General features: G+C 47.9%; 1 protein-coding gene across 3 annotated transcripts in view; it reads left to right on the top strand.

The window, feature by feature from the left end:
* mcf2a (MCF.2 cell line derived transforming sequence a) overlaps positions 1-26,200 on the top strand; it is a 212,208-nt gene that overhangs the window by 134,325 nt on the left and 51,683 nt on the right. For all 3 annotated transcript variants that reach the window (XM_038775496.1, XM_038775498.1, XM_038775497.1), the window contains 10 exons: positions 1,983-2,157; positions 7,436-7,524; positions 11,533-11,621; positions 15,250-15,316; positions 15,886-16,001; positions 16,083-16,152; positions 16,249-16,341; positions 17,419-17,511; positions 21,701-21,826; positions 24,118-24,339. In XM_038775496.1, the coding sequence (XP_038631424.1) occupies positions 1,983-2,157; positions 7,436-7,524; positions 11,533-11,621; positions 15,250-15,316; positions 15,886-16,001; positions 16,083-16,152; positions 16,249-16,341; positions 17,419-17,511; positions 21,701-21,826; positions 24,118-24,339 (1,140 nt within the window). The remainder of the gene's footprint in view (positions 1-1,982; positions 2,158-7,435; positions 7,525-11,532; positions 11,622-15,249; positions 15,317-15,885; positions 16,002-16,082; positions 16,153-16,248; positions 16,342-17,418; positions 17,512-21,700; positions 21,827-24,117; positions 24,340-26,200) is intronic.

Here is a 26,200-nt window from a genome sequence, read left to right as displayed (position 1 = left end):
AAGGGGCAATTTAGCATGGCCAATCCACCTAACCTGCACACCTTTGGACTGATGGGCGGAAACCGGAGCACCCGGAGGAAACCCATGCAGACACGGGGAGAACGTGCAAACTCCAGACAGACAGTCACCCAAGACCGGAATTGAACCCGGGTCCCTGGCACTGTGAGGCAGCAGTGCTAACCGCTGTGCCACCCAGCGTCTAACCATTGTGTGGGTAAAAGAATTTCCCTCAAATTCCTTATTGATTTTATTAATGATGATCTTGCGTTTAGGGCCCTGGTTCTGGGCTCACCCACAAGTGGAAGGGTTTTTATTGGGTCTACTACTTGCAAATTCTTTGAAACGTGGCAAGTACAGAGCATTGTCGTTTTGCTCATATTGATCCCAAAAAACAAAGTGTTGGTGAAACTGCAGGCATTGAATATACAGCTTGACTAATGTGAGCTAAATCCCATACTGGCAATTTGAGAATTTAAACTCATTTTGTTTTTAAACTCTGGAAATAAAAAGCTGGTCTCAACAAAATCAACCAGGTTGGATTGTCATTAAAAAGCCAACAGGTTTCATTCGGGAAGGAAACCGGTCGTCTTTATCCGCTCTGGACTCCGGTCGTCTTTGGGTTGTGGGGGTGAGACCCACACAGACACAGGGAGAATATGCAAACTCCACATGGACAGTGTCAGAGGGCCGTGAGCGAACCGGGGTCCTCGGCGCTGTGAGGCAGCAGTGCTAACCACTGCTCCACCGTGCCACCCTCCCCCAGGTTAACATAATCACCATGCTGAGTAAGCTGCTTTTTTTTAAGCGGCAACACAGCAACAGGCACCTGTTAAAATATTTTCAGTTCCTTTATGACTTGCTAAGAAGTAGTGTTGAATAAACAGAACCAGGTTACCCTCTTCAACAGAAATTAGAAATGTAATTAAACAGCCTATAATTTAGGCTGTGGGTCTAATAGAAGATCAGAGGGAATTCTGCACCTCCTGACTCCCCAGAGCCTGTCCACCATGGACTAATATAACTCAGGAGTGGGATGGAATACTCCCCACTTGCCTTTGCCTGAAGCTGATCTAATTCATCCAGATCCCCTCCTTGGCACATGTACGCCTCTGTTTCATTTCTCATTGCAAATGGAATTAGAGGGCGCAGACATTTTTGATTGAGCCTTTTGGCTCACTAAATATGCTCATCAGTCTCAACGTCTCGCGAGATTCTGTTGAATCTTGCAAAACCTTTCGAGCGTGGCGAATCTTGGCAGAGACCTCTCGCAAGATTGCACGACCTCGTTGGGTCACCAAGTCGGACGTGACGAGGCCACTAAATCGCGTCAATCCTGAGTTCGTTAAGTCCCAGGTGCCCCATTACCCTCGCTACACCGTTAGCAGCTCACACTCCCAGCAAGATATGGCAAATGACGGGCGGCATGTGGCTCAGTGGTTAGCACTGGGACTGCGGCGCTGAGGAGCAGGGTTCGAATCCCGGCCCTGGGTTACTGTCCGTGTGGAGTTTGCACATTCTTCCCATGTCTGTGTGGGATTCACCCCCACAACCCAAAGAAGTGCAGGGTAGGTGGATTGGCCACACTGAATTGCCCCTTAATTGGAAAATAAATAATTGGTTACTCTAAATTTTTAAAAAAAGATATGGCAAAAGAAGTATTGAGCTGAACAGCGCAGGTAAATGTTTAACGAGAACCCCACTCCAAGGAAATGTGGGTCATTCGATCACACTCCTCAACCTTTTAAAGTCAAAGTAGCACAAGCTGGGGTTACGCAAACTGTCATCAGCGTTTAAGTGGTTAAACCCTAGTTTCATCCTCTTGAATCTGCAGCATGATGGGCTGAATGGCCTTCTCTTGCATTGCAATTACTGTGATTCCATTAAAATGCTGGACTCCCACAGTGTGAGTGCGCCCGCTCAGCTGTTGCCTCGCTCTGTCTCACACTCTTGCGTTTCGGTTTCTTTCTTCGTCCCTGTCACAGGCCCAGATGCAGATGGTTCAAGAAAAGCTGGAAAACGTGCACGCAATGTTTGCACAGCGCCAATTGTCCCTCAGGAAGCTGGCTGTCAAACAGGTCCGACCAGTTCAGCCTGTAGCACCGCGACCAGAGGCCTCGCCTTTTCCTTTGAAGAATCCATTGTTTTCACCAAAGCACGGTACAAATATTGTTACAGATTAATGTGAGCATGTGACATAATCACAAAGGGGAGGGAGGGGTGCAATGTGAGGAAGAGGTGGAAAAGATTCTTCCCCTCAATTTTGCCAAGCAATCCAATGATTATTTAGGGCCCGGCGGCGGGTATTACAAGGATGTCACAATGCTAATTTGAGTCGTTAAACTCATTCCGACAACACTGGTGATAAATTAAAGAAGTTAAGCTCCCTCTGGGGAATGAAGGCAGGGCTCAGCTCCTGTTCACTGAACAGAAACTTTAACCAACAAATGAATGGAAGCAAGTCAAGGCGTTCCTTCAAGTTAATCATTCAAATTCAATGGCTTGATGCCGGCAAGAAAACAGCAGATACGGGGCAGCCACACTGAGCATATTGGGAATTTATCCAGTAATATAGTCAATGCTAACCCTCGGCATCAGAACTATCGGTTTGTATTTCCTTGACTTTAGAAGTTTGAAAGGTGAAGTAATTGACATTTTTAAAATAATGATTCTCCGGCCTCGTTGGCGTCGAGGGAGACAGAGCAACAATGGGAACCGCACCAGGCGCCAAACAGATTGCGATGCAACCAGCCCGCTCCTATAGGCGAAATCGGGATCTCGCCGGGGCGTGGTGAGAAACCAATTATCACCACTTAAACCCTATTTCCATAGAATTAACGAGAGCCACCCCATATCCAACAGCCTCCCCAGCAAGTGGTCAAGCTGGTGCGGGTTAGTGCTCCTTTTGAAGATCGTGAACCTGGTGGAAGGGCTTCTGTGGGGAGGAGGAGGTGAGCAGCCATCTTTGCTGACAGGCTGAGAGATCGGGGGGGAGGCTGGGATTGCCGCCCCACTGCTCAGTAGGGCACCCTGGGCTGGGGGGGACCACCTCTGCAGGGGTTGGCCGCCATGGGAAGGGGGGGGGCAACCACATGCGGCACCACCATACCAACCCCTGGATCGTGTGTAGCCATTCCGGGGGCGACCCTTGTCCGTGCCCGTCTCCCCACCGACCACCCATAATCCGTACCAACTGCCGAGGCCTCTGGCTGTGTGGCTGAAGGCTAATACTGGTAAGGAATTGGCAATCATGGAGCACTTCCCACGTCTCAAGTAGATATTCCCGTCGGTGGACGGGCCAGGTAGCATGCGGGAGTCATTGCCTAGAATCCCAATCAGACCGCGATGCCTGGTCACTGCGGGAGGCAACACCACACACGCCAATATCTGAACACCCAGGGGAAGGGACACAGCTCCAGGGACATGTCCATGGCCGGAGGGTGGGTAAGTGCCACAGGGAGGGGACCAGCACCCGGTCCAGGTGAAGTTATGTGCGGTGTCTGGGGTCCAGGGTCTGGGGTCCGTTAAGGAAGGCCCACTGCGGCCGGGTGTGACTGGGCTGGACATTCCAGGCGTGGGGGAGGGGGTGGAATTGTGGGTGAATGGAGGGTCCCAGGGTGAGAGCCCCCGCTGTTTGTCAGTCCAGCACCCGCTCCCAATTCCTTACAGATATTGAATGGGATGGACTGGAGTGAGGCTGCTGGCCAGACACTGGAGACAGCGGCAGCAGCAGCGTGGGCAGATGCTCGAGGCGGCCCACGTGCAGGGACTGCCCCTCAGGACCCTGAGGACCCGGCCGCCCACCGGGCCAAGGAGGGACCCAGAGGGGGTGTGCCCCTGGTAGCCCAGGGTGTACAGGCGTCGCAGATCCATTGAACAAATGACGGACAGCGCGTGCCGCAGGAGGCTCTGTCTCAACAAGGAGACGGTGCGGGGGATAAGAGGAATCCAGGCCGGAGGCCGGAGACAGGAGTGGAGACCCGACACAACAAGGTCCACGTGACCACCCGGGCTGTGATCGAGCGGTGTGTCGGACTCCTCAAGATGCGGTTCCGATGCCTCGACCGCTCTAGCGGTGCCCTGCAATGCCCCCCCCCCCCCCGGAGGGTCGCCCGCTTTGTGCCGCCTGCTGTGTCCTCCACAACCTGGCACAGGAGCGGGGCGACGTGCTGCAGGTTGGGAATGAGGAATTTACACCCACCTACAAGGAGGAGGAGGAGGACGAGGATGATGAGGCGGCGCCGGACCAGCAGGGGCTGGAGGACGAGTCCCGGGGTGAACCGGAGGGCCAGCCGGAGGCTGCAGGACAGGCAGCGCAGCGAGGGTCCAGCAAGCCCAAAGGCCCCTCCCCCCCCCCGCCCGCTTATCTTAGGGCGTGGCCTGGTCCATCATCGCTACCCTCCCAACCTTTCCCCCCCTCCATCTCCCACCCTCTTTAAAGTCACAGACCGGCAGGTCTGTCCATTGTTGGGCCAGGCTGGGGTTAGGGTTGGAGTGGGTTTGGGGATCAGATGTCCTGGGGGGGGGGGGGGGGGTGCGGGGGGGGGGGGTGATGTGGAGGGTGTCCCTTGCAGGTGTTTAATGTGGTTACTCTGAAGTTAGAAGCTCATTTTTTCCAGAGTAACTATTAGTGTAAAACTATCAGAATCATCCGGAGTTCCTGAGTTAAATCACTCCGATTGGATCGTTCTTAGCCCAGCGCATCCTTCTGGACAATTGACGGGTAAATTCTTCTCTGGGATTCCCCAGCGCATCATTGGGAGCCCCCCAAATCTGACACAAGGGTGGGGGGGGGGGGGCTCTGCAGGAAGCAATGACTCTTTATAAGGGGTGCAATTCTCCGGAAAGGTTTCTGCGGTAGCGAGTGGGAACTGCCACGAGCTTCCCGGCGCTCGGCCCGGCGAGGCCGGCAACGCTATCCAACGTTAATTGGTCCACTTAACAAGGCCCCATGCGCTTCGTGCCATAAATGGAGGCTCGCTGGCCGATTTCCGGGGCCGTGCTCGCCAGCTCCCCGCGAACAAGGTCAAGCAGCACTTCAACAGCCGACCCCACTCAGCTCATAGCACTCATAGACCAGCCCCAGGATTTGGAAACGCGAACCTGGGTATGCCTGTAGATGCGGTGGAGTCCAGGAGGACTGTCCTGTTCCCCCGAGGGTTGAGGATGGTCAGTGACCGGGCAGCCAGTGCCGCCTGGGACGAAGTGGCAGCAACCCCGTTTGGAAAGCATGAACAAGAGGAGTGGCCTCCAGTGACACAAGAATGTCAACACCCTACACCCTCCCCCCTCCCCGAGACCTTTCCACCCACACGCGAGCATCCATTCCCCAACCCCTCCATGCGGCCCTGCCCTCTCTTCACCCCTCAATCCTTCCTTCACCACCCCCTCCCCCCTCACTGCTGTGAACCACGTGTGGGGCTAAAGGTTCCCTCTCTGTGTCTCCACCGAGAAGCTCTCCCACAGTCACTGGAAGAGGGCCCAGCCTGGCTGAGGGATGCTCGACGTAAGAATCCTCAAGGGCCTGGAGGTGACGGGTGTGGCCAAGGACAGAGCAGTCACCAATAATAAGGAGGTTGGCACACACCGCAGTGGTGAGGATCCACAGGGCCCCACCCGGAGGATCTGTTACTCCTGAGTTGCTTCGACCAACACACACTGACCCATCCCTCCACTGACCACACTGACCACGGGCGAAATTCTCCGACCCCACGCAGGGCCTCCTCCTGTTCCTATACTGAGGATGACAGTTGAGTAAATCAAGAAGACCACCTGAGAAAGATTGAATGTCAATGATGGAAAAAGTTACATTTGCAAGAAGAATATAGATTGTGTCTTCCATTTCGTCCTCTGAATAATGAAGCACAGTGTGATAAACCTAACTGTGGCACCTTGGAGATAACAGTGGTATCATGAACAATACTTCAACGCCAACAACTTGTATTTATAAACAGGTACAGCGTCCCAAACAGCAACCTCGGGAGCAAGTCCATGCCGTATTTTGGATCTTGTTGCTTTTTGGATCATGCGACTAATCAAAAAGACATTTTTTTCTCAGCATGTGAACTGTTTCTAGCATCAGCTGAGAATCTAATGACTGCAGTAGCTTGTATCAAGCAAAAGCCCTGTGGCTAGAATCGCAGATTGCAACGCACTGCTCTGTCAGCAGTTGAAGAGAAGGTTATTCTTGGGGGGGGAGGGAAAAAACAATGAAAAATATGTCTGGTTTTTGGGCATCTTTGGGTTTTGGTTTGATGTATTTGACTTGTGTCCCCTTACTCACATGTCCCAAGGTGCTCCACAAGGGCACCGACCCACATCCGGAGACATGACGGCAGATGACCGACAGCTCGGTCAAAGAGATGTGTCTAAAACACGGAAAGATAGAGAGGCAGGAATGTTTATGGAGGGAATTCCAGGGCCCAGGACCCAGCCAGTGAAAGGTCCAAACAATGGTGGAGCAGCTAAAATTGTAGATGTTGAAAAGGCCAGAATTGAGGAGCTGTTGGGAGATTATGGAGTTGGAGGCGATTACAGAGATAGAGGAACAAGGTTATGGAGGGATTCCAAAAGAAGGTAGAACTTGTTTAAATATGAACTAATTCCAAAATAGTTGGAGATCTGAGGTGCCATGTAGGATATTGTTAGACCAGCATCCATCGTGAATAATGAGACAATAATCTTATTTTCATTTACGCAAATATTTGCCCTTTTCACCCCAAATTCTCTTTTTCTTCACTGCCATTAAATGCAGCATTTAGAAATGTCCCGTGGTTTATGTGAAATGTCCCGTGGTTTATATGAAATGTCCCGTGGTTATTCGAAAGACTTTTATCTTCTATATGGCATTCCCCTGTCCACTATCTCAAAGCCATTGATATTTCAACTTGTTGGATATCTTGACTAAACAATCTGATACTGTGTGGCTGAGTAACATTTATAGACCATGCTGTTTTCGTAAATCAGATTTGTCCGCTCCAGGACATTGAAGCACAACATTAGATGGGGCTACAGGTCACTAACAGGCAGTTAGATCAGAAGTCAAAACATCCAGCCGGGGAGGATGGGGGTGGGAAATATGTGGGATGTGGGGGAGTGGGCGGTGAGGTTGGTGAAGGAGATTGGGGGGGGGGGGGGGAATGGGTTAGCGAGGGCGGTGTAGGGGAGGGAGGTACGGGGGCGTTGTGGGGAGGGGGGATGGAGGAGGTATGGGGCAAGTGAAGGTGGTATGGGGTGGGGGTATGAGGGCGGTGTGGCGGTGTTGTCACAAGTGTGGGGGAGGGGAGATGATGGCGGTGGGAGTGGGAATGCACGCAGAGGGAGGATGGGGGGGTGGGAAAGGGGTATGGGGTGGTGAGGTGGAAAGGTGATGTGGGGGTGGAGAAGGTTCTGTGCTGGATCCTCCACAGCCTCTTAAGGACGTCTGTTTATTTTGAAGGAATGGATTCAAGTTCGGGTTCAAAGTTCCCTTTTGACATTTCCCTGTATGGAAAGAGAAGCTCCAGAAAACTACAGAGTGTTCGCAAGGTAATTTGTGACAAAAAAAACATTAACCTTAATTATCGTAACATTTAAGAGTGTCTGGTATGTCAGAGTGTTTCACATATAGCATCATAGAGCCACCTAACAACACGTTTAGGCCAATCAATTCTTGTTAGTGATACATAGAAACGAGGACAGATTTATAGCCGAGAAGGAGGCCATTCAGCCCATTGTGTCTTTGCTGACCAACAAAGAGTTAACTAGTCTAACCTCATTTCCAGTCCATGCTCCATAGCTGTTTCGGGTAATCATAGAATCCTAGAATTTACAGTGCAGAAGGAGGCCATTTGGCCCATCGAGTCTGCACCGGCTCTTGGAAAGAGCACCCACTTAAGCCACATCTCCACCCCGTCCCTGTAACCCAGTAACCCCATCTAACCTAAGGGCAATTTAGCATGGCCAATCCACCTAACCTGTACATCTTTGGACCATGCGAGGAAACCAGAGCACCCGGAGGAAACCCACGCAGACATGGGGAAACGTGCAGACTCCGCACAGACAGTGACCCAAGCCGGAATCGAACCCGGGACCCTGGAGCTGTGAAGCAACTGTGCTCACCACTATGCTATCGTGCCACCCACTAGATAAGGGCCCTTCAAGTACAGATCCAAAAGAGAAAATGCTGGAATATCTCAGCAGATCTAGCAGCATCTGTATGGAGAGAAAAGAGCTAACGTTTCGAGTCCAGATGACCCTTTATCAAAGCTGAAGTACATCTCCAAGTAGTTTTTAACTGCAGCCAGGATTTCTGTCTCTACCACCCCTTTTAGGGAGAGAGTCCCAGACCCCAACCAACCTTTGGGTTAACGATTTCTCCTCAACGCCCCATTAATCCTTACACCAATTTCTTCAAATGTATTAATTGACCTCTGTGCTAAGAGGAACAGATCCTTCCTTATCCTCTCTAAACCCTTCATAATTTTATACACCACAACTAAATCTCCCCACAGCCTCCCTGTGCTGCAATGAAAACGATCCTAGCCCATTCAGACTTTCCTCATGGTGAAAATTCTCCGTTCCTGGCAACACCCTCGTAAATCTCTGCACCACACCCTCTTCGGTGAGATCACATCCTTCCTGTAATGTGGTGACCAGAACTGTACACAGTACTCTAGCTGTGGCCTAACTGGTGTTTTACCCAGTCCCAGCTGAACCTGACTGACTCTGGCACGAGATTTGAACCCACAACCTTCTGCCTTAGAAGGATGGAATGGAACCCACTCGGGCAGAGCTGAAACATGTGTCTGATGTTGTTGAAAGAAGTATCTGTTTTTCTACCTCAACCCTCTAATCTTAGTGAATAACCTGCTTTCACAGATAACATTAAACAAACATGGAACTCATTCAAGACAATAGGGGAACAATGATTAATTATTTATTCAAAGTATAAGCCTCTGAACCTGTGCCACATACTTTAAGAAAACAGAAATGATTTGTCAATGCGAGTAATTGATATTAAATGCTATCATAAATTACCCATAATCATTTTATTTTGCACAGTAGCTGTGTTGGAAACTGGCCCAGCACACAGGCCCCAATCCCAATGTAAGTGGTTATTTGCCCTTATTTGTCTCCAGAGAGAGTCCTGACATTACCATTTGGCCCTTTCTGAATTGGCATGGATGGTGATCATGGGGGAGGGCTTGCAGTGCAGTGGGTAGTATTCCTACCTCTGGGGAAAAGTTCCAGGTTCAAGTCCCACTTAAGGATCTGATGGCCATGGATGATGCATTGACTATGTGGTCAAGGAGGTTGATTATCGGACTTCTGATATGCTCGATGGCAGACGGTAAGAGTGGGAGGGTTTCCTAGTCAGCCATATTGTGGAAGGCAACGTCAAACCATTGCAGAACTTTGCCAAACCTAATCATGGATGGACCTAATCAATTTTTCCAATGGTCTATTGTTACTAACAACCTCTTAGGGCAAGGTCCAATGAGAAGGAGGAGGTAATCATGGAAAGAAAATCCCAAGACAGATTGAAACCAGGCCTCGCAGGTAGTGACATGAAGCAGCAGAGAGATAGAGGTGATAAGGAGGAATGGGATTGAAATGATCAAATAAAGAGAAAGCTTCCATTTCATGACCTTAGCATGTCCCAACGTGCTTTACAAATAACAATATACTTTTCAAAGTAGCTCATAGAATTTACAGTGCAGAAGGAGGCATTCGACCGATCAGGTCTGCACCAACCCTCCGAAACAACATCCTCAGCCCACATTCCCGTATCCCCACCTGACCTTTTTTTTGGACACTAAGGGCAATTTAGCATGGCCAGTCCACACAACTTGCACATCTTTGCGTTGTGGGAGGAAATCGGAGCACCTGGAAGAAACCAATGCACACCCGGGGGGAACGCGCAGACTCCACACAGACAGTGACCCAAGCCGGGAATCGAACATGGGATGCTGGAGCTGTGAGGCAACAGTGCTAACCACTGTTCCACCGTGCCGTCTCCCTTATAACTTTAGTTGTACAGGAAAAGTGACAGCCAAATTGCTCACAGCAAGCACCTACAAACAGCAATCTGATAATCATCTATTTTTTTTGTGACGAGCGTTGAGGGATAGTTGCTGACCAGGACAAAAATACAACTCACCTGATTTGATTATCGCTGTGGGAACTTCTAAAACCTAGGAGTTAAATATGAAAGGAAAGGCTTACAAAAGTTGACAACCTTAAATATATTTAAACTGCTTTTACTGATCCAATTCAACAATTGTTGATCTCCCTCAAAGGCAGCAGAGTAAAAACTTAAAGTAAAGGCAGGAATGGGGAGACTTGTTGAGCTCCCTGGCTACCAACCATCCAGCATCAACCTCCTCATCATTGATGCCAGAATAATCTCGGAGGAAGGTCACAGGGTGTTAAACAAAACCGTTTCTCTTCATATTCATTGAGCATTTTATCAGTTGTCAAAATCGTGGAGCTGGCCAAAGATGGGAAGGGCGTAAGGTCAGTTTAAGGCACGGAAACACAGTGGTTAGCATTGGTGCTTGACAGTGCCAGGGTCCTGGGTTCGATTCCCAGTTTGGGTCACTGTCTGTGTGGAGTCTGCACGTTCTCCTCGTGTCTGTGTGGGTTTCCTCCGGGTGCTCCGGTTTCCTCCCACAACTCCCGAAAGACATGCTGTCAGGTGAATTGTACATTCTGAATTCTCCCTCTGTGTACCCGAACAGGCGCCGGAATGTGGAGACTAGGGGATTTTCACAGTAACTTCATTGCAGTGTTAATGTAAGCCTGCTTGCGACAATGAAGATTATTATTATTATCATTATATTGGTTTTAAAAAATGCTTGTTTCCTTTCCAATTGGACATGGAAAGGTGAGCTCTTGGAGGACGAACCGATGGGAGTGTGGGGATGGGGCGGGCCGAGGCAGATGGTCATGTGATGGAACCTCCAGGCATTCATCCAATCAGATTTGACTTTCCTACTGAACAGTTCATTGGACTATCTCTCTGCAGTTCCCTGAATTGTTCAGAGGGCAGAGTCACGGTGAAGCAGAGTGTGTGACCTCGTTTCTCCTCACTGCTGATGATCAATTCAACAAAAAACATAATAGGTCCAGGAGGAAAGGGACCATCTTCTTCCACAGCCAGACCTTTGAGGGCCAATTCTCTGCTTCTGTGCTCGAGGAGCAAGGCTTTGATGTTTAAAATTGGTGTCCACCCCTCGTGTCCAGTTTACAGGCACCATTTGGATCTGTCCAAATAAAGTGGGCAATTGCTGACCGGTGCTGTGGGATATTAGTTGTTCAGTGAGTTGGTGATCTCGGGGCCTACCGGGGAGGGGCAAGGTTTGCGGGGCAGGAAAGAAAGCCCACACTTCCGAGAGGCACAGCAACTCCAGAGTATGGCAATAAGCCCCTGCCAATCAGACAAAGCTGGCCTGTGGATGCAGGGAGGGAAGAGGAGGAAAGGGTGCAAAGAGAAATGTTTGCAAGGAACTCTGCAGAAGATCAGAACAATCTTTCTTTCTTTTCCACACCCAGATTGAGGTCATGCATGAAGTCAGTCAAACAAGGAGTATATTATACTCCTTAAATTCTGAGAGTGACGACAGCTTGGAAATCTTAAAAGGGTAAGAGATTGCATAACTAACTGAAGTGTTTAAGGGTTCCTGTAAAATGTCAATTAAAATGGATCAGAAGACTTCATTGAGATTGTTTTTGTATGGTGATAAAGCAGGCGTTATTGGATACATGCAATCATTAAATACCTATCTCCTGTTGGACATTAATGGAAATGGGTTTATAATGTAAGACTGGTTCACTGTCTTCCTTAGTCATAATTACCCCCTCTGCTGATTATATTTCAGATAGGAACATTCATTAAATTCATGTTTTTGTAAACAGATCATTTACCATTATTATGACACAAAGACCGATAAACATCGGAATGCAATTTTTCCTTTCAGCTGAATCTGCTGACCTTTGCTCACCTCGTTCAACAACTTTCATTATGTCTTCGATGTGGATACATCAGTTGACGTGGCCCTGCAAGAAGTATATTTGAGAGTTAAAGTCACCTCCGGCTCATTTTAATTGGTTGATGAGAAGTCAGAAACACACAGAAGTGAAAGCTGTGTGTGGCTCTGTGTGTGAAGAAAAAGTGGCTTTCACTTTTAGTGCATTGTAGGAAACTCAGCAGTCAATTTGTGCACAGCAAGTTCCAGAAACAGCAAGAAAATATTGATTGATAATCTGTATAAGGGATTATTGATGTTGACCATAGCACTAACTTAGAAATGTCCTCAGCATTCTGGAATTGTATTATGGCATTGTCCCCTCCCCCGGGTATTTGATCCGCCCCCCCCCCCCATCAGGGTGGCCACGGACTGAGTCCGCAGCCGCTATGCGTGAGTTCCGGTAAATTGCAGGGTCAGCAACGGGACCCGATCCTGTCGTAAAAGTGGATTCTCCACACCTGCACAGGACGCGATTTTGCCGCGGGGCTGTGGAATATCTAGCCCCTGGTCTTGGTAGAAGGTCCAATGGGAAAAATGAAACCTCTGACAGTGCAGCACTCCCTCAGTACTGACCCTCTGACAGTGCGGCACTCCCTCAGTACTGACCCTCTGACAGTGCGGCACTCCCTCAGTACTGACCCTCTGACAGTGCAGCACTCCCTCAGTACTGACCCTCTGACAGTGCGGCACTCCCTCAGTACTGACCCTCTGACAGTGCGGCACTCCCTCAGTACTGACCCTCTGACAGTGCGGCACTCCCTCAGTACTGACCCTCTGACAGTGCGGCACTCCCTCAGTACTGACCCTCTGACAGTGCGGCACTCCCTCAGTACTGACCCTCTGACAGTGCAGCACTCCCTCAGTACTGACCCTCTGACAGTGCGGCACTCCCTCAGTACTGACCCTCTGACAGTGCGGCACTCCCTCAGTACTGACCCTCTGACAGTGCAGCACTCCCTCAGTACTGACCCTCTGACAGTGCGGCACTCCCTCAGTACAGACCCTCTGACAGTGCGGCACTCCCTCAGTACTGACCCTCTGACAGTGCGGCATCCCCTCAGTACTGACCCTCTGACAGTGCAGCACTCCCTCAGTACTGACCCTCTGACAGTGCGGCACTCCCTCAGTACTGACCCTCTGACAGTGCGGCACTCCCTCAGTACAGACCCTCTGACAGTGCGGCACTCCCTCAGTACTGACCCTCTGACAGTGCGGCACTCCCTCAGTACTGACCCTCTGACAGTGCGGCATCCCCTCAGTACTGACCCTCTGACAGTGCGGCACCCCCTCAGTACTGACCCTCTGACAGTGCAGCACTCCCTCAGTACTGACCCTCTGACAGTGCGGCACCCCCTCAGTACTGACCCTCTGACAGTGCGGCACCCCCTCAGTACTGACCCTCTGACAGTGCGGCACTCCCTCAGTACTGACCCTCTGACAGTGCAGCACTCCCTCAGTACTGACCCTCTGACAGTGCAGCACCCCCTCAGTACTGACCCTCTGACAGTGCAGCGCTCCCTCAGTACTGACCCTCTGACAGTGCAGAACTCCCTCAGCACTGACCCTCTGACAGTGCGGCACTCCCTCAATAGTGACCCTCTGACAGTGCGGCACTCCCTCAATAGTGACCCTCTGACAGTGCGGGGCTCCCTCAGTACTGACCCTCTGACAATGCAGCACTCCCTCAGTACTGACCCTCTGACAGTGCGGCACTCCCTCAATAGTGACCCTCTGACAGTGCGGCACTCCCTCAGCACTGACCCTCTGACAGTGCTGCACTCCCTCAATAGTGACCCTCTGACAGTGCAGCACTCCCTCAGTACTGACCCTCTGACAGTGCAGCACTCCCTCAGTACTGACCCTCTGACAGTGCGGCACTCCCTCAGTACTGACCCTCTGATAGTGCAGCACTCCCTCAGTACTGACCCTCTAACATATGACTACAGAACCACAGCAATACGGCTGCTTCTTAATTGTCCTCTGAAATTGCCTTACAAACCACTCAGTTCAGGGGCTATTAGGGATGGGCAATAAATGCTGGCCATTATGAAAATCGCTTATTGTCACAAGTAGACTTCAATGAAGTTACTGTGAAAAGCCCCTAGTTGCCACATTCCGGCGCCTGGGAGGCTGGTACGGGAATCGAACCTTGCTGCCGGCCTGCTTGGTCTGCTTTAAAAGCCAGCGATTTAGCCGAGTGAGCTAAACCAGCCCCTGTTATGAGCTAGGTTCTGGCAGATGGAATACAATGTTGACAAATGTGAGGTTATCCATTTTGGTAGGAATAACAGCAAACGGGATTATTATTTAAATGCTAAAATATTAAAGCATGCCGCTGTGCAGAGAGACCTGGGTGTGCTAGTGCATGAGTCACAGAAAGTTGGTTTACAGGTGCAACAGGTGATTAAGAACGCAAACGGAATTTTGTCCTTCATTTCTAGAGGGATGGAGTTTAAAGCATCATTTTTAAATGGCATCCCGATCTCTGAGACGCCCGAGCCATCCCGGCCCCTCCCCAAGCCCCAAGCACTGTGGGAGAGTTGTGGCACCCTGCCCTCTCCCCCCCACCCCCCCCCAAACACCCACGTAGGGCACCCCGGCCCAATCACACCCACGCACAAAATACCAGTTTGCTACCTTGACAATGCCAAGCTGGCACCCTTGCAGTGCCCATGCCAGCTGGCAGTGCCTCCTGGGCACATTGGCAGTCCCAGGACGCCAGGCTGGCTATGCCAGGGTGCCATCCTCACCAAAGGGCATGCACCTGGGCGGCTCTGATCCCCTGGCAGACCCCCATGAGTGCCGTGCCATCTGGTCCCCATTTGTGGAGACCAGTGCTGAACGGCGGTCGCTCGACGTCTCCGAATCAAAGGAGCTAGATCCTACAGCCTCGGGTAACTGGGGAATGTGCACGTTAGAATGAGGCCATGTGTCTGGCTGTAATATGCAGATTTGCTGAAAAGCGACCCCGCCCACAATGGGCGGCATTTACATTGCAGCATCTAGTGAGGTGTTGTGAGGCGGGGGTCTCCCGGCTTCTATCGGCCATGCTGTGCCGCGGTGAGCTGCTTTTCAGGCGCAGTGTGGCCATAAAATCGCGGCCTATATCTCCTTATGTGGTTCATTGTAAAATTTAATCCAACTGCAGTCCTGTGAAGCGTGTTGGGACATTGTCTTACATTAAGGGTGCTGTATAAAGGCACGTTATTGTTACCTTGTAACTTCAGTGTTTATTTTACAGGCACGTGATAAACGAGCTGATAGATACTGAGCGTGTGTATGTGGAGGAGCTGAACAGTGTGCTACAGGTAACACTGCAATCTGTATTGTTGCTTTTTGTTTGATTATCTGGCTTAGATTATTTGTACGGTTGCAGATATGGGGTAGCTTTCCTGGAGCGGGGTCAGGCAAGGTGGGGGCGAAGGGGGGGGATATCTAACAGGATTGTAAAATCATTGACAGTTGTGAGGGGCTGAATGGTGAAGGATTTTTCTGGAAGTTGCTGAAGCAGGGGCACAGATTGATGATGATCACTTGAGGAATGAATGGGGCAGTTCGAGCATCTTGTGAGACCATCATCGTCAGTTTGGGTGGAAACTGAGGGCAGGGGGGTAGCTGGTAATTATTTGTTGAACCCAATCTTCCCACGAAGGTAGCCCAGCTGCCAACTCGGAATCTGGCAACATCTAGGTGCGTTGGGTGCCTACCTGATACCCATTTGATGGCCTTCAAATGCAAATGGGGGTATTGACACTGGGTGTCAGCCCCTGAGCAAAGCTGGTCATTGACTGGGAGGAGCTGGAGTGATGGCACCGCTCCCACCTCTGCTTCCTGCCTCTGGGCATCTGCTCAAGTTGATTTTATCTGTAATTTGCAGGGTTACAAAATGGAGATGGACAACCCAGTCATGATATCTCTCATGCCTTCCTTACTGGAGAACAAGAAGGAGATATTGTTTGGCAATATGTCAGAGATCTATGATTTTCACAGCAGGTAAAGAACAATCTGTTGCATCTCCCTTAGTGGATTGCAGGAGGCGCTTTTGCATTAATGTTGCCTTCATGTCTTCCTCAGAATTTTTCTTAATGACCTTCAGAACTGCATTGAAATGCCAGAGAAAGTCGGACTTTGCTTCCTTGAAAGGGTATGTTCAGCCGAGGCTCTTGCTAATCTTTAAATCTACATTAATTTTAAATGTACCTTACAGATTCATGTGAGTATTTTTCACTCTACTCTTCAGAGGGAGAATTTCCAAATGTATGTGAAGTACTGCCAGAATAAACCCCGTTCCGAGTATCTTTGGAGACAATGTTCAGACTGCCCTTTCTTTCAGGTATCAACTTTTTAAAGACTATGATCTAAATTGACAGTATGAATGAAATGGTAGAATGCCAAAGGGGGTGCAGGAAGAGAGAGACCTGGGAATGTGTACTAACCTATGAGGGTGGCAGCATATGTATCCTTATGTATTTATCGTAAGTTCTATGTTTTTCATGTATGGAGCAATCTGCCTGGATTGTACGCAGAAAAATAATTTTCACTGTACCTCGGTACACGTGACAATAAATCTAAATTTTAATTGGCCCTTTTGCAATAAATGCTTGTTTTGTTCTTTGTTCTTCAGGATGGTGAAGTTTGTAGTGTTGACAAAGAACATCAAGCAGTGTTTAACAAACAAAGCTCATGTATTATGCTACACTTAATTAGATTCGAACATTTACTAAGGAAGTAGATAAGTAAAGAATACACTACACTTCTACAAAACTAAATTATGCTATCAGTTAAACTATCCCACATCTAATCAGTCCGGCTTCATTCCACTGTCTTGTGTCTCACAGAAGTCAAGGAGGCATGTGATATGTATATGGCTGCTCTATAGCACCATCTAGTGACTAGAGTAGTAACATTACATTAACCCTTTATGCTCCTTACAATATTCACATATTGCAACATTGCTGACATTCCATTTGTGTTTTTAATTACATTCTGTACCTGCATACCGACTTTCTACAATTCATGAACAAAGCCACCCAGGTCCCTCTGCCCAGACGCTTTTTGAATCTGCTTTCCATTTCGATAATAATTTGCCTTTCTATTTTTCTGGCCAAAATGGATAACCTCACCCGTATTTGTTTGGGTTGAGGTTGCTCCACCACTGAATACATTCAAGGCCAAGATAAACAGAAATCTGATCCCTCAGGGAATCGGGAGCTATGGGTAGCAGGTGGCAAAGTGGAGTTGGGGTCGAAGGTCAGTCATAATCATGTTGGATGGCGGACGAGGTTTGGTCGATTGGTCAACTCTTCTTATTTCTGATGTAACGCCAAGTTAGCAGGTTATTTGTCCTGTTGGTCAGACTATATTGATTTGGAGGTTGCTAGCTTTTCCTAACTCGTATGCTCTTTACCAGGAATGTCAACGTAAACTGGACCACAAACTTGGACTGGACTCGTACTTACTGAAACCAATTCAGCGGTTAACAAAATACCAGCTATTGCTGAAGGTAGGTGAAGGAGGCTACAGCTGGATACAAAGTCATATCATCTACATCACAGATATTTTTAAAAATCACAAATTGCCTTGCATTCTCATCCTCTATTGCACATCACATCCAATTGGAGGACCATTTTCAAATAAAATTAAAACAGAAAATACTGGAAATAATCAGCTGGTCTGGCAGCATCTAGAACATAGAACATAGAACACTACAGCGCAGTACGGGCCCTTCGGCCCTCGATGTTGCGCAGACCTGTGAAACCATCTGAAGCCTATCTGACCTAAACTATTCCATTTTCATCCATATGTCTATCCAGTGACCACTTAAATGCCCTTAAAGTTGGCGAGTCTACTACTGTTGCAGGCAGGGCATTCCACACCCCTACTACTCTCTGAGTAAAGAAACTGCCTCTGAAATCTGTCCTATATCTATCATCCCTCAATTTAAAGCTATGTCCCCTCGTGTTGGTCATCACCATCCGAGGAAAAAGACTCTCACTGTCCACCCTATCTAACCCTCTGACTATCTTATATGTCTCTATTAAGTCACCTCTCAGCCTTCTCCTCTCTAACGAAAACAACCTCAATTCCCTGAGCCTTTCCTCGTAAGACCTTCCCTCCATACCAGGCAACATCCTAGTAAATCTCCTCTGAACCCTTTCCAAAGCTTCCACATCCTTCCTATAATGTGGTGACCAGAACTGCACGCAGTACTCCAGGTGCGGCCGCACCAGAGTTATGTACAGCTGCAGCATGACCTTGTGGTTCCGAAACTCAATCCCCCTGCTTATAAAGGCTAGCACACCATATGCCTTCTTAACAGCCCTATTAACCTGGGTGGCAACTTTCAGGGATTTATGTACCTGGATGCCGAGATCTCTCTGTTCATCTACACTACCAAGAATCTTGCCATTAGCCCAGTACTCTGCATTCCTGTTACTCCTTCCAAAGTGAAGTGGAGAGTGGAGAGAGAAACAAAGTTAATCTTTCTGGTGGAAGACCTTGTAACAATATGCATATTGTGTGGGAGATAAAGAGTTAACAATTTCATCTACATACTTCTTTCCACCAGAGGGTGATCAAGAGCAGTCACATATATATCATGTGATGTCCCTTGATTCGGAGAAGGTGTTTAGGCGTGAGAAAGATTAGTTGTATAGTTGGGAGTTCTGTAGTTAGAGATATCATATAGTTTAGTTTAGTAACCTTTTACCTAGGAACACGTTCAAATCTTATTTAAGTAGTGTTAACAAATCAGTTTTGTTAATTTACTTAGCTTGATGTTCTTTGTTCAACACTACGTATTCTAGACATCTAAACAACCAAAATAGAGAACATCACAGGCCTTTCATCAGAACGGGGGGAAATTAGGAATGTGTTGGGAAGTTGGAAACTTAACACTTTCCATTTCTGGCGAAAGGTCATGAACCTCAAAACCTCAGGTGGTATTTTCCAAAATAATGGCATCTGAAAACTCAACAGATTCTCTCCAGTTACACTGTCAAGTTTTCTGACCAGATCTTCTGACACACTGCCACAAGAAATTTGGGTGACACGGTTTGCACTGTCACTCTGACTAGGCAGGTCCTGATAGAGCCAGCAAGCGTGGCTACCCAGAGATCAGACTGCCATCTTTAAAGGCAGCCTCCCTTCCGAGAAAAATTAACTCCTCCCCTCCCCCCCTTCCCCCACCCACCCACGGCCATGGAGGACACCCCCGCCCCACCACGGACGTTCTCTCTCCCCGCTCCCCCTGCGTTCACTGGCACATACCCCCCTCAACACTGTCCTCTGGCAAAGCCCACCTCAGTGCCTCCCGATCGGTGGCACTGCCAGAATTCCAGCGGCCAATGCCCCGTCTCAGCCATCAATCCTGGGGCCTCCAGGCACTTCCGCAAACCACCCCCTCCCCCCCACCCGCGGCGAACACACATGAAAAATTGCGTCCCTTAACTGTTTCCCACTCTATGAATGCCCGCTGACCTGCTGAATATTTCCAGTGATTTTGCTTTTTAAGGATGTTGATTGAGGAATAATCAGCGGCCAGAACATCAGGAGAAACTTCCCTGCTCTTTGAAACAGTGCCATCGGTTATTCAGTGTCCAGCAGGGAGGTTTGATAGGACTTTGAATGAGCATCACATCTGACAAACAGTACCTCCAGCAGGGCAGCACTCCCTCCTTCCCGCACTGGAACGTCACTCTGAATAATGTGCTTAAATATGGGAATGTTTATGAGACGGAAGGAAGCTATTTGGCGCATTATGTCTGTGCCAGCTGAGAAAAAAGTGATCCAGCCTAATCATGCTTTTTATTGGTTAAGTGCATGGGAACCTGATAAGGCAACTGTTCATTCTGTTCACGTGGCTGGGATGTTAAATCAAGTCTAGCTCCTGTGGGCAGGAAAGATCCCTGGGCAAAGCAGATCAGGGAACTCTGTGTTGCCCTGATTAATATCCCTCTCTCAACCAAGACCATCAAAACAGAATTGACCCACAAACCTTGGGCCTGATTGCAGGTCGTGCTGTGTGCATTGTAGCTGAACTTGTGGAGATGTGGTGACATTTCAGCGAGAGTCAAGATGAAGTGTTGGAAACATTAAACTATATTCAGGATGATGCTCTTTTGAAATGAACTGCATGAGTTGAAAAGGGGAAGCTGTTAATCTGTTAATCCTGGATAAAAGCCTACTTGTGGTTTTTCTTTGTGTTGAATGGTTTATTTATTTATTTTAACCGCATTTGTTTTCTTTATTCGATCAACTTTTATTATAAATGATTTAATACGTCAAATGAGCAGAAGAATTTCGTACCTGGCTTACGAAGTGTTTCTTCACTGTTATCATCAACATTAACTGTGTCTACGTCTTAATTCATAGATAAGAGTCACTGCACCCAGCCCTCCAGAACAGCTGCCTCTCCCTTTGAAAAAACTTCATTTTCTGGCACTATTTCCATTCCCTTCATACGCCCTCTTCTCTCACGTCTCTATCTCCTGCTCAGACTGCACTGTCCTGTAAAACTGCCTAGCAGAGGGTCATTACAATCCCAGACCCCAACAGTGGCTCAGATGCTGGAAAGAAACCCCAGTATTTTATTTTAATTTTGTAAGACAGTGAGGAAAGGAGACCTCACTCCAGGGGTGATTTCACACAAAACAAGGACATGGTAAATTAAAACAGATTTTGTTACTAATATGTGTATTAAAATAACTTGAACATCACAGCAGAAAATTGTTTACAATTGCCCCTTAAACAATGCTAATTAATACAGTGACACAGCCCTTAACTGCTATCTTTATTCCCACTCAAACAACAAAAACATCTCCGATCTCGATCTACTTTTAAATACAGTTGGTTTAGCATAGGGCTAAAGAGCTGGCTTTTAAAGCAGACCAAGCAGGCCAGCAGCACGGTTCAATTCCCGTACCAGCCTCCCCGAACAGGCACCGGAATCTAGCGACGAGGGGCTTTTCACAGTAACTTCATTTGAAGCCTACTTGTGACAATAAGCGATTTTCATTTTCAGTTAGCACTCAGGAATACCTGTTGTAAAGAGATGGCTTGAATACTCCACTTTGAGGGACAGAGATTATTTTCAGTCTGCTTGATAGAAAGAGACCCGACATCCTGTCAGAATAATTCAGAATCTCTGGTTGTATTTCTCCAGAAAACCTTCTCAGCCGCAAACTAAAACTGAACCTTAACACCTGACCGCCTCAAACACCTTGTTCCTCCCATTAACTACATCATCGTACAAAGTTGAACACCATCTCTAACTAAATACTCCATAGGGAACCCTCTTCATATAAATACAAGTCCATTCGCCCAAACTTTTACGACGCTTTAATTGCACCTCTGGCTCCCATAAAGCTGGCTTTCCTGCAAACGGGGATTTTTAAAACACTACTGCAGCAGTTGGACCCACACACTGACCCAGGCTTTCAACCCTTACTGCATCAAATACATATAATACAATATATTAGAAATTCCGACATTCATCACAGGGACTCATGTCTGAGGATAAAAGTCAGAGAAACTGCTAACAGTAGTTGAAGGATTGATATGATTCTCGTTTTGCTGCTTAATGTAACTGTCAACTTATATTAACTGTACATGAAGATGCTGTCAAGTGTAACTGATTGAATTGTTGACATATTTCATTGAGATGATTTGACAATTGCTGTGTATTCTGGCAGGAATTATTGAAGTTCAGCAATAACGGCGATGGAACCCAGGAGTTACAGGAAGCTCTCACAACCATGTTGAACCTGTTAAAGTCGGTGAATGACTCCATGCATCAGATTGCTATAACAGGATATAACGTGAGTACCTGTGTGGGAAGGATAAACCTGCCCTTACCACCAATTACTGAGAAAGACTTGCATTTATTCCCATACTCTCGAGCTTTCACATGCCAGCAAAATCGACTGTTGTGCAAGGAGGTATTGGTGGGTTTGTAATTAATTTAAGCATTGCAGCCCTGTGGTCAAACTGATTCTCCTGAACATATTGGGGGGGGTTTTGCATTTCCCGACGACAGGATTTCACACAGAATCCATCCTCCGTTGCCGGGAAACCCGTGGCGGGGGTTGACATCGGCGGGACTAAACGATGCCACTGGCAAGAACGACTAGAAAATCCGCCCCCCTCATTGTTTGTCAGTGGGTTCATCACCAATGGATTATTGGAGATAGTACTGGTTAAGTTACTGGCTTGATAATCCAGAGGCTGGGGACTAATAATTTAAGGGTAGGAGTTCAAAGCCCACCGCAACAACTGGGGAATTTAAATTCAGTTTAAAAAGCTGGTCTAGGTGATCATGAAACGACTGGATTATTATAAAAACCCAAGCTTGTTCACGAGGTGGGGGGGGGGAATCTGCTGTCCTTATCCAGCCTGGGTTTATATGCGACTCCAGGTCCATGGCAATGTGGTTGACTCTGTTAGTGATCTAACAGGCCAAGCCACTCAGCCGCAGTTAGGAAGGTGGCTCCCCATCATCATTTCAAGGGTAATTAAAGTTGGGCAAATGTTGGTTTTGTCAAAAAGTGACTTAAAAAAAGGTTCAGTTTGCTACTAACACTGCAAGCGCAGTTTGTTTTTATTTGTTCATGGGACGTGGGCACCGCAGGCTGTGGCAGCGTTCATTGCCCATCCCTCATTGGCGTCAATGGTTTCCTGGTCACCATTAGACTTTTTATTCCGGATTTTCATTGAATTCAAATTTCACCATCTGCAATGGCGGGTTTTGAACCCGGGTTCCCAGACCATTGCTCTGGGTCTCTGCTTTACTAGTTCAGTGGCAATACCACTACATCTCCACCTCCACTATTGGACATATGGCTGCCTTTATGGGGGGACCAATGTACAGCAGGCGTATGCATCATGATCGCTGGCCCAGGAATTGTAAATATTACAGTGCCGGCAACATTTACATTTTTCTTGCCTTTTTTGGGAAGGCAACTGTATAAATGATCCTGTCACAGCAGCATACCTCAGTGGTATGGAAGGGATGGTGTGTTGCTCAGTCTGTATTCCATCATCTTCCTGCCTGGTTGGTGCTTAAATGTGCAATGCTGGGAGAAATGAGCCCTGGAGCTTCAAACTGAATTGCAGCCATCACTGGGTGGATTGGAAGTCTTCCCTCCCTCCACTTCACAATCCCCGGAATCAGACGTCTCCCTGAAGGTGCTCAGAAACTGGGCGAACAGTTTCCAACTGGCACCGGCTCCTGCTAATGACACCGTACGACTCTGCGCATGAGTGACCAAGTGCATTAGCAGGACACACCTTGAACGTCCCTTGGCGTTACACCAGTTGATATCGAACTGCTTTGTGTCTCGAATCATAGAATCCCTACAGTGCAGAAGGAGGCCATTTAGCCCATTGAGTCTGCACCGACCCTCCGAAAGAACACCCCACCCAGGGTCAGGCCCTACCCTATCCCCATAACCCAGTAACCTGACCTAACCTTTTGGACACTAAGGGGTAATTTATCATGGCCATTCCACCTAACAGCACGTCTTTGGGCTGTGGGAGGAAACCGGAGCACCCGGAGTAAACCCACGCAGACACGGGGAGAACGTGCAGACTCCGCACAGAGAATGACCCGAGGTCGGAATTGAACCCTAGTCCTTGGCACTGTGAGCCAGCAGTGCTAACCACTGTGCTACTGCGCCGCCCTGTCTAGAAAGTTGTAAATGTGGCAGAGGTTAATCTCTAATCTCTGATCATCATTGATGGGGGACCAGTTTGTTGGACTGTATGTGTGTGTGCTGTGTCCCTTTGATTGCATTTTTGTAAAAGGAGTGAATGAAATAAAAGGGATAAGGGAATGAATCACTTTGGGAGCACCATCACCACACGGGCTGCAGCAGTTCAAGGGCGTGGCTCACAACCACTTTCTGAAGGAATATTAGGGATGGGCTATAAATGTTGGCCTAGTCAGTGACGTCCACACCTTGAGAATTAATTTAGAAAAAGATCCTTAAAGGGAAAGAGTACACATGCTGGTAATCCCAGAATTAAATATTGGTCATTTATTATATTGTGTGAATAATTAAATAATTAGTAATGACGAAACAGAAAAATCAACCAAGATTCTGATTGGCAGGGCAACCTGGAAGAGTTTGGTCGGCTTTTGATGCAGGGCTCCTTCAACGTATGGATCAATCACAAGAAAGGCGCTGTCAAAATGAAGGACCTTGCGCGCTTCAAACCAATGCAACGTCACCTCTTCCTTCATGAGACTGCACTTCTGTTCTGTAAGAAGCGAGAGGAACACGGAGAAGGTTACGACAAAGCGCCTTCTTACAGTTTCAAACATTACTTAAAAGTAAGACAGACAATGCAATTGTTTCATTTTTCCTTTTCGTTTCACAGGGTAAATTCGGTGATTCCCACCTCCTCCTCCTCTCCCCCCCCCCCCCAATAGAATTGCTACACTGCAGAAGGGGGCCATTCAGCCTATCCAGTCTGCACTGACACTGCATCCAGAGCACCCAACCTAGGTCCAATCCCCCACCCTATCCGCGTAACCCCACCTAACATGCATATCTTTGGATACTAAGTGATTTAATTTAAGCATGACCAATCCACTTAATCGCCACATCTGTGGGAGGAAACCGAGCACCCGGAGGAAACACACACACACACACACAGGACGGCGTGCATACTCCAGCCAGATAGCCACCCAAGGCCAGAATTGAGCCGGAATTGAAATTGTCACGTGGTAGCCCCACCTCCAGCTCATTCTCCCATTGTGGAAAGTCCTCACCTGGAGCCCAGAACCCCGTAACTTTCCTCATGTTTGTGTTTTTGTTCAGCTTCTCTTTGGCCTGCATTTTCATCAGTGGGATGGGCAACGGGAACCTGGAAAATTCCTTGTTCTTCCCACCTGCTTCAGGAGAAAATGCTCGCAGGGACAGGATTTTCCTGGTAGGGGGAGGGCTGCAGTTGGGCCATCCGAGCAGGGATAAAGTTGGCAGGAGAGTCACAGGGGCAGCTGGGAGTGGAGGGAGGCTGTTAGAAATGGTCTGTCTCAGTTCTGTGGATTTTTGTCCCAGTTAAAATAAAAATGCAAAGGCCCTCTGCCCTCACACATTCCCTATGTCACATCCATGCCATCTCTTGCTCCCCAACCACCCCCCATGGTCCCTCATTCCCCCAAAGCCAGGCTACGTTGACTCCAATAATTGTACGTTGAGGAATAATGAGACTGAAGTTATACTCAAAACAAGTTTATTTCCAAGATTTGGGTTTGGATTTGATTTATTGTCATGTGCACCGAGGTACAGTGAAAAGTATTGTTCTGCGTACAATCCAGGCAGATCATTCCATGCACGAAGAAACATAGGACATGTGATAAATACACAATACATGGACACAGACATTGGGTGAGCATGCAGCGTGTAGTACTAATCAGTAGAGAAGATGTGTGGAGAGATCAGTTCAGTCCGTAAGAGGGTCATTCAGGAGCCTGGTATAAGCGGGGAAGAAGCTGTTTTTGAACCTGTTAGTGCGTGTTCTCAGAATTTTGTATCTCCTACCCAATGGATGAGGTTGGAAATCAGCAAAGTAAAGTCAAAGACTCTACCTGACCCCAGTGAACTAGTTTACATACTCTTACAATGATGTCCTAATCCTTCACCAATTGAGGATAGCAAAATGTACATTTTATTGCAACACAAATTCAACATTCCTCCAAGACCAAGATGTGGCATCTACCCATCCACGGTAACATTTGAATGTGTAGAAACAAAGCTTTAAAACAGTCATTCATTCATTACTTTCTACTGTGTAAAAAATGCCATTTCACTACAAGGCAATGCAAGTGTCAAATGTCCAGTCCCTGCAATTCTGAAATCAGCCTGCCACTTTTAAGAGGTTTCTGAGTCATCCTGACTTGGAGAACATTCATCCCTCCATTTCTGCTTCCTCCAATTCACCATGAGCTTTAGGAGAGAATGTTGGCTACCCCTGGTGATTTGATACTTATCAGTCATCTGCTATTGTTAAAATCTCTGTGGAGGCATTTAAGAAGAAAGTTGAATGGATGGCAGAACAAGATTGAATGTTTTAAGATTTTTACTGTATCAAAATACTAAAAGCACTGCGACTAAACACTATCTTTGCCGCAACTTATACTTGAAACCACAAAACAGAAAATTCCCCTTTTTTTTAGCACAACCAGAAGC

This window comes from Scyliorhinus canicula, chromosome 17 (genome assembly GCF_902713615.1).
Source record: "Scyliorhinus canicula chromosome 17, sScyCan1.1, whole genome shotgun sequence".
Classification (NCBI taxonomy): Eukaryota; Metazoa; Chordata; class Chondrichthyes; order Carcharhiniformes; family Scyliorhinidae; genus Scyliorhinus; species Scyliorhinus canicula.
The sequence above is the reverse complement of the archived record's forward strand: the minus strand, read 5'-3'. Positions and strand labels throughout refer to the sequence as shown.